The sequence below is a fragment of the Chaetura pelagica genome, unplaced genomic scaffold (genome assembly GCF_000747805.2).
Source record: "Chaetura pelagica isolate M959 unplaced genomic scaffold, ChaPel_1.0 scaffold346, whole genome shotgun sequence".
Classification (NCBI taxonomy): Eukaryota; Metazoa; Chordata; class Aves; order Apodiformes; family Apodidae; genus Chaetura; species Chaetura pelagica.
Window position 1 is genome coordinate 2,383,775 of NW_009953797.1, and position 9,484 is coordinate 2,393,258.

Below are 9,484 nucleotides of genomic sequence, written 5' to 3' on the forward strand. Positions count from 1 at the left end.
CAGGATTGAAAACTCTCGGGATGTAAAAACCAGACAGACACCTCTGATAGTGGTACAGGGCAAGGTACTGTGTGCTTAGTCAGTACTAAGACAAAGTCCTGGAGTGCCTCTGGGAACTCAAGGGTGGACTCAGTTTTGGGGGAACTTTAACTGAATCCTTTATAACGACAGAACTTCCCAGCGTAGCCAAGAGTGAGAAGTGTCAGCAGAATGGTGAGAGGGGATGCTGACTTAGGTGTGGTATTGCAGAGTATCTCTGCTCCATATAACGTATATTCCTGCAAGTCAGCAGAAGGGAGCACTCTGGGCTGTGCTTCCTTCCCTGTCTCAGTAAGCCCTTCTGCCATGTTTGGAGGTCCAGAACACTGCTGCTCTTTCTCCCCTCTTCCATCAGAAGAAGGATGTGGTGCTAATTTGTCCATAGGAAACATAGGACCCACACTAATGGAAGCCTCTGATGGCACACCCTTCCCATAGATAGAGGTCTAGGAAACATGAGCTAAAAAAGGAGCTGGAAAATGCTGCTTCCTCCTACAGGCAATCTTCCACACTGAGATACTTTTTTATGTACCTGTCATGTTTTGTGGCAGACTTCAAACTGAAGAGTCAGGCTATTTCTAAGCTGTGCTCCATTGTGGGGGTGGTTGTACTGAAACAATATAAAAGAAAAATAACTGGGTTCTCTACCCTGCTGGGTCCTCAAGGAAGTGAGAAGTTTGCATATAGTGGAGTTTCTGAAGAATATAAATACTCCTCTAATAAAAAACTAATCCAGAAGAGATGGGGTGCTTTTGGGTCCACAGCACATACAAGCACACATCTTACTTGAAGGACACATCCCATGCTATTGTTAGGTACAAATCCATTAAAGCAGTTTATATGGTGCATTGTTGAAGAAGGGGAGTGTCAGCTGGAAAATGCTGATATTTAAGGCACTATCCATTAATTTTTTTTTATTACAGTGTATGTTATTGCTGTATGTAGGATATTGGACATGATTATTGGCTTTTTCATTATTCCTTCCAGGGATTCACATCAAACTTCTCTGTAGATTTTCCCGCACAATGGTATCTTAGAGAACACTAACTTTGAGCCTGAATCAAGGGAGCAACTGTTGTAGCAGGTGACTACTGGAACTTTGTAGCAGTGACTTAGTTCGGCCAAATGGCCCTTAACTTTTACCAGAGCCCTTTCTCGATGTCCATGAGGTTGAGCACACTGCTTGCAAAGCTCTGTACAGAATCGCCTGTTAAAGCTGTTACAATAAATCACTTGCTTCAAAAATAGACCTTGTATTTAGAGAAGTCATGGAGCCAAGTTACTCCAAGCACACATGTTCCCTCAGTGTATATTTCTGCAGCTCTGTTAATATTTAATTTTAACTGTATGCTACACAGAAGTTATTTTTGCAGGGGAAAAAAAAAAAAAAAAAAAAAAAAAAAAAAAAAAAGCAAAACAGCTATTGCATTACTAAGTCTGTTTCTAGCTGGCACAATAAAAGATAGAGGGGTTACCTTACTAGTGCTACAGAGCTTCATAGCTTTGACTTTAGGTGTGCAAAATTGGAGGTTTCTTCCTGGATATATCACTTTGCAAAGTGATTAGAGATGTTGTAAGACTGATATACATTCTGCTGTTAAAGATTTAAAATACAAAATATGTGTACAAGTCTAGACTTCTTGTGCTTCACATGTCTAGTAGACAATGAATCCAAAGTTATGACAGCTGGAAGTTTAATTCAGAGTTTGGCAAAAATAGTCATCTCTTGGGAAAGCTATAAAGCCCATCACAGTATTTTTACAATTAGATGTTTGTTATTTCTAAACATAAAAACACTATTTTAAATCATAAAATACAATTTAAAACTATTTCCTTACCTCAAAATACACTGGCCCAAAACTGTAATGCAACATAACATAAAACAATATCAACACGAAGCCATTTTTAAAAGAAATAATATGGGACAGAGAAATAAATGGTTTTTACTCTATCACCATAAAGCACTGTAGCCACCCTAAGCTTGTGGCTGCATTGGCTGAGGAATCATGAACAGACATTTCCAGTCCTTTTCACACCCTTTTGAATATGCAAGCTTGAATTATAACAGGCCATTTCAAAGATAGAACGAGCCATAACATTCTTAATTCACCTAAAATTGATCTTTTTTATAAAAAAGTGGTATTTTCAAAGCCATGTTTTGGACTGCTGTTACTTTGGGTGAGCAGCTGTAAGACCAGAGAGAGGTTGGAATGAAAGCTACCATGTGCTGTTTCACAACACCTCACTTTCTGAATTGCAGTACCCTTCCTATTAAAGACCCTCACATAGACAGTGCCTCCCCGGTCTATCAGGCTGTGCTTAAAACTCAGAACAAGCCTGAGGATGAATCTGAAGACTGGAGCCGCCGCTCTGCCAACCTGCAGTCTCGGTCTTTCCGCATCCTTGCCCAGATGACTGGAACGGAGTACAGTAAGTTGAATAACAGAATAACCTCCTTATCCTGATTTTAGATTCATGTCTTTCTTCTCTTATCCCAGTATTAGCAAATGATGCTTACGGAAGACTCATGTCCAGCTTGTAGTAATTGTTAGTGAGGACTAAGATCAAATAACTCTGGATGTAACTTGAGAGAACAAGAAAATCAAAGTGTTTAAGCTCACCTTATGCTTTATGAAGAAAATTATTTGAAAGTATGAGACTAATACAGGAAAAGAGCATTTGGGATCCCATTGTGCTTACAAATGAAACCTCTGCAGTGTAATCTTCCATTTTTCAGCAGCTTAGACATACAAAACTGTCCCCTTCCTTAGAAAAAAAGATAAACAACTTATGTGGCCTGTCTTTTATAGAAGTGACTTCTGGGGGTCAAAAAAAAAAATAAAAAATCCTGAATCACCATTTGTATTGAACCTATGATTCTAGCAGCCCTGTTATCTGAAGCTAGATCTGCTATGACTGTCATGGGAGCTAGAACTTTGTTACCTGTTGTCTGTGGAAATGTTTTTCTGACCACCTTGTACTAACTGCAGAGTTTGTTTCTGAGCTAAACAGAAGGAAGTTTAGGGCCTCTTCCACATCAGGGGGAAATAGTTTTTCTTCCTCATGTGAATGGGTGTTGCCTCTCAAGCTTTCCTAGGAAACAGCAGGCCCTCATTGTAGAATCATTGCCTACAGCTGGATAAAACATGGATAACAAATGAATGAGAAAGTAGTTGTAGTAGTTTCTTTCCTCTTAACATCCTTTTTCCTAGCTGTAGGATACTGCTCCTCTTTATGCTGTTCTTACATTGTCAACTACTGCGAAGTCAGCACAAATGCACCTTTAGATAGGGTTTTGATCCATTTCTAAAGAACTTATGATTTTGTCATAAAGTCAATTCCTTTCCTTCTTTCTTAAGTAAAACATTTTTTGTCTGCAGTGCAAGATCCGGATGAAGAAGCCCTGAGGAGGTCAAGGTAGGCAACTCTCTGTGAAAAATATGGCTTTCTCCTTACTGATAATTAATGTTTTAAAGCAGCATTAATATGAAAATACATTATTTTACTTTTGTCTTACAATATTTTAATGCATTTACCTAAAGATCACTAAAATTAAAATGCTACCAGCAAGAGGCATTTGAAAGAAAAGGATAACAAATTAGCATGGTTTTAAGAAAGATAGTGCAACATTTCTGAAGTGTGTGTTCAAATCTGAAAGCTCTCTGCATATGCAACTTCTATGAACTTTCCTGGGTGTGTGGATGCAATGACTTCCTAAGGCCAAAACCTGTGTAACTACTTAGTTGTGTAACTGGATAAAAATATATATTGTATGATAGCATTGAAATTTGTGAGCAATTTATTTGGATTACCATATGATTTATATTTGATTCTTCTGAAATGATACAGTAAAGGAGTTGTGTCCATCCATATCTATAATAATTTGCCTATTTTTGTTTGGAATAAATACAACCCAAATTTGTTGAATATGGAAGCACAGGACTGCTTTTGCTAGTGGTTAAATGTATTTTTTTCATACAGTCGACTAAAACCACTGAAAAGCGGATATGTTCAGAGACATAATAAGGAATTAAAAACTATCACCAACTTAAGGTGTCTTGCAGAGCCAGGAAATAGATTTATTAGCGATTCTTACATTGAGCTTAAAAACTGCAGTTGAATCAGAGCAGCCTGCATGCAAGCCTGATTTTCTGTTTGCATATTTCAAATCCTTATATCACATTAGCTACTTTAAACTCCTGGCTGTGTTTGAGATGTTTCTAATACTCAATGCACTTTCTCTTTGCTTTCTTCTTGTTGTTGTTTCTTTTTCCCCCCCTACTGCCTTGTGGCTTTCATAAAGGTCTGAGCTTTTGACCACAGTGCAAGTTACAGATGTTGAATCAGTGAGAAAGTTGTCTGTTATCTTCCCTGTGAAAATACAAGTATACTTTCAGCTTATGTTTGCTATAAGCCTTCCATTGCAGTTCACTGAAGTTCATGGCTAGATGCCTCAACACTGGGCTTCACATTACATCCCTCAGGGATTGAAATCTTCCCTCAAATGTGGTAGCCTAATTCTTATTAAATGCATTGTGCATTATCTGCTTTGATGAAATAGAACATATCCAAATCCTTTTTGTGATGGGATTTAAAGTGTTGTGCTGAACTTAGTCCCCCATACACATCTGAGAGTAATATGTTGGTTTTTTTAAGCAATAATCTTTGCAGCTGTAGGCTGTGGCCTTGGAAAATACTAGGTATTAGTAACTAAACGTTGTATCAGATATGTTGAATATAATTCTCTAGTAACACATCAGCATGTGTAAATTGCACTTTCCCATCAGTGTAACTTAAAGTAGGTGACGGTACCCGCTGTGTTTTGCATGTTTTTGTAGTTTTGAGGTATTCCTGCGTTATTCTTTTTTTCACAAGGACAGGTTCATGAGTGTATTTAGGCACAGATGTATTACCCAAAGAGGTTTAAGGGCATTCACTGGTAGAGGCAAAAATATACCCTGAGTAGTTACATGGGTATAGTGCAATTGGCTTGAGCTTTGATGCAAGGAATGAAGCGGGGTCTTCTTCCTACCCAACTGATATTATTTGCCCCATTCTTGTGGCACGATACCTGCCTCAAATGTTGCACATGTTCCACTGCAGATTTAGTAGCAGTAGCCCTGCCTAGACATGCATCCATCATACAGTGATTTTGAGGCCTATTGGCCCGCTTCTGTATAATGTTTTGGCAAGGCCCCTGCCACTTTCCAGTTTTTAAGGAACTGGATGGAAGATGGATGGAAGAACTTATGCCAGATGCACAGAATCCATACTCCACTCTTCCAGCATAATAATGGAGTAGAAACTCCTCTTCACTGTCTGCTCTAGACAGCCTGTACATCACATCTTTCTCCATACCCATAATTTGGGATCACCTGGAAGGCTTGCTGGGCTCCTGAAAGCAAAAGGTTTCCATGGAACTGTGGAACCTGAGTTTTGCTATATTCAGTGTCTTATTAATCCCATGTTGTGCTGGCATTCTGGAAAAAGCCATCATGTTTCAAATTTTAAAATGCCAGAGATTTCACAGTGTAGGGAATTTTGGTCTCAGAGCATGCTGTGAGCAATATTGTCTTTTTTGTTGGCTCTTCAGTGTAGTCTGCAAGAACTGCATGAAATGGCGGGGGGGGGGGTATGGAATGAAAAAAGCCCCAAACAGCTTATTTTGGGAAAATCTGTTTTACATACAAATAGTCACTTCTAGTTTGCTGCTTCTAACTTCGTGACGTATGCTCTGAACAGAACCCATAAAGCTTGGGAGTTTGCAGGTGGAAGAATATTCCTTTCAGTTAATATTAATATTAATACATGCATCGTGTGACTGTTCTTTGCTCATGCCACTGCTATTTTGAAGGCACACATAAGATGATAACTTGCTATGAAAATTCTGCTGCTGTTATGACAACTGTTACAGAATATTTTCTGGAAAGATGGGATCCATTTCAAGCCAAACAAATGTTTCTGAACACCTTTGCCTGGAATGGAGTGGTATATCTTTAAAGCACTGTGGGAATTCCTAGATTTCATGTAAGACCCACTGTGGCTAGTATGCTCCAATGTACCTTGAAAAAATGCCACCATGAAGTTTCAGCATTTCTGCTAGGAATACTTCATATTTTTAATTACTTAAAAGCATAAAAAACAGTTTGAGCAGTATTACATCAAGACTCCTATAGGACTGCTACCTGCAGGACAGAAGATTTAGTAATATCAGTGAAATTACTTTGTTGGCATTTACTCTGTTTATTGTTTTGTGCTTGGTTCAGCCTGAGGAGTAAAACCAGTCCAGTCTCTTCATTTCTGTTTGGCTGGTTTCACTCAAGTTTTGCTGCATTAACAGAGTTGCCTTCCGTTTTAGTTGTAAATACTGAGGGGAGAATTATCCTGTTTATAATCAAATATTTTTTTAAAATAACAAGAACATTTTCCATTATTTTTGATAGACTTCTTGACTCTGCTCTCCTCCCAATCCCTTTTTATTTACAAAACCTGAATTTAAACTATAGAGCATCTATAGATTAAGATTAAATCCTGAGGCGTGTGCTGAACATTGCTTAGCACCCCAGTCTGCAATCAAAGGTAGCTAGGGGTGTTTGCAGGAGGTAGTAAATACTTCTCAGGACTGTGCTTTGAAAATCCTGTGATATTCTGCTTTTGGACAAAAATGACCAGAAATATTCATGCAAATGTCAACACTTGCACTCATGCTGTGAAAAGCTATAGAAAAGTACTGCTGAAACCAGTGGCTGGTGGTTCTTAGAGGAAGGACAGCAGGAGACATATAGATATATATAGATATAGATATGCTGACCTACATATTACAGTATGGAAAATATATGCATTAATTTTGGTCTTGTACAGATTTAACTTTCACTGACTGCTCCGTGGGGTGGAGGGAAGGAAAAGCTGAAGGAACCTGCTGGCAGGAAAACAATGGGATTACATTGCATTTCTAGCAAAAGCAGCCCTGTAATATCAAGCAGAAGTCAAAGAATATAAGCTATATCATTACTTCTCAGAATTTAGTAACTACAAATCCTTTCATACGTGGTCCATAAAGAATCACCCAGCCCTCTTTGTGCTGATTTGAAAGCTGAGAGAAAAACATCCAAATAAATTGCCATTGCCCTAGTTATATAGCAAGAGAGTGGTAGCCATGGTCCCTAACCCCTTTCTTTCTCCCTCCTTTCTTTCTTCTCTGTGTGTCTCTCTGTCTCTCTCTTTCTGTCTGTCTGTCTCTCTCTCTCTCTCTCTCTCTCTCTTTCTTCATGCCACAGGGAAAGATTTGAAACGGAACGTAACAGCCCACGCTTTGCCAAATTGCGCAACTGGCATCACGGCCTGTCCGCGCAAATCCTTAATGTTAAAAGTTAAAAGCCCACATTTAGCAGACAAATACGTGAGGCAGAGAATTACAGTAAGAAAATTAATTGCTGCCCAGAGTTAGAGCATAAGAGTGTCGTGTCATACACACTGCAAAGATTTACTGCTAGAGCCTTTCTCTGTCTTCAGTAGACTTCTGTTGTTAGCCCGGTTGCCATTCATTGTCACCAACAGTAAAAATAAGGATACAGCCCATTTCATGGTCTTCATTATAAAGTAGATTAGCTTTTGTCCTTTACTACATCAAATGTAACTTCAGTATACAGCGCAATCACTGTTGTGCTCTCTTGACTTAATTCTATGAGAAAATGAGAAGGAAGTTATTGATGGAATTTTTTTAGGAGGAAGAGGAATGAGACTTTTACTAAGTCTTCACTGCTGTAAAGATAACTAGGAGAAAGAAAGATTGAAAGGAAAACTGGTTGAGCCTGCCCTAGGCTTTGCTAAATGTACAACATATTTAGTTTGCATAGTTGAATGATGCTGTTTGAAATAAGATATTAGTAATGTAAAGTTATATTTCTTCCATATATTACACGGATAGAAGTAATTTGCTAAAATCATTACTGTATGCTTTTTGTTGGAAACCTGAATTTGTCATTATATGAAAACCAGAGATAGCTGTGATTGCACAGGATCTGTGAGGAAATGACATTTTGCTAGAGGTGACTTTGGATTGAGAATAATACTTAGTACTACTGGTACACTGAAGTTTTTTAAAGCATCTTTTAAGTTTTAAGGAATATATAAGTATTAAGGAATATGTTGCCCATTCTGTTGCTTTTGCTTTGACCCACATTTTTCTGTATATAGCAGCATGCTTTATCTGAAATAAAAGGTTTTAAAACTAAAATAACTATGTGCCTGTTTTACACAGTACTTTATTCTGGTTTAAAACAATTCCTTCAACTGATTATTAAAAGGAGAACGTTTCTTTCCACAATCGAAAATTTGACCAAAAAGCTTTCCCCTACTACCTGCAATGCTTACTGATCTTTAGGTTACCTGACAAAGCAGTTGAAAGAACAACAGAAATGAAATAGTATTGTATTTGGTATGAATGAAAACAAAGCATAATTAATAGATGTTAGATGACAACATAGTGATAATATCATTCAACACTGCTATTTGAATAATACGCCTTCTCTGGCAATAATTATTAATTTGTGCCCATGGCAAAGGCAGTTGAGATGCTGGTGCTTAGAATGGGATCTTCTTCTTTCAACATTACAACAGTGCTTTGCTTTTAAGCTGTATCAGCCAAGATATGGCAAACCTATACCAAAGGCCCCAAATATTTTTATTTTCTGTTTGAAGTGACGAGCTCCTTTTTTAGTTTACGTTCTGGTGATTAAATGATACAAAAAATGCAACTCGGTTAAACGGTTTGTGGTTTCCATAGAAACACTTGATGTTGGCCTTCAACAACCTACATTACCCATCCTTAGCACTGATTGAAGGAAAAGGTTCTGGTAATAAAACACTGGACTCTGCAATGGAAGGTTGACTCTGTTGCAGCCCTGTCTTCAGCCCTCTGCATATTTTTTTTTCATTAACTTCTATTAACTGCAAATTAGGTACCTTCATCTGGTAGCAGGAATTCTGATCAAAGAGATTAGTGCATGAGATTAGATTGAAACTCTCAAACTTTTTGCTGCTTCCAAACACTTGGAATTTTTATCAGCAGTTCATACAAGAACAAAGTTCATTCAAACTCCCATTGTTTTTCTGTGTTATAGAAGGAAGGAAAAGTTCCATTCATGAAGGATTTTTCATTAATCAACCAAACACTGGAGTTGTAAAGGAAAAAAAATATCTATCTATTGTACTTAAAAAGAAAAAGTATTTTTTTACTATTATTTAAGAGTACATGAACACTAGATAATTTTAAAATGCATTTCACTTAGATAAGTACCACAGCAATTCAGTAAGCATACCATTTAATATACAACAGTACTATATCTTTTCCTTACGGGAACACAAACATGCTAATCGTACCATCTTATTAGTGCCTTTGGAAATTCAGCATAACTGCATAAAATAGGAGCAGCATTTTAACTTT

The 9,484-nt window shown here is 37.7% G+C and overlaps 1 protein-coding gene across 1 annotated transcript in view; it reads left to right on the forward strand.

Moving 5' to 3' along the window:
* Positions 1-7,413, forward strand: part of LOC104391781 (LIM domain-binding protein 3-like) — a 75,376-nt gene extending 67,963 nt beyond the window's left edge. Inside the window, exons 7-9 of the mRNA XM_010001119.1 lie at positions 2,300-2,469; positions 3,420-3,456; positions 7,317-7,413. Coding sequence (XP_009999421.1) covers positions 2,300-2,469; positions 3,420-3,456; positions 7,317-7,413 — 304 coding nt within the window. The remainder of the gene's footprint in view (positions 1-2,299; positions 2,470-3,419; positions 3,457-7,316) is intronic.
* The last annotated feature ends 2,071 nt before the right edge of the window (positions 7,414-9,484 follow it).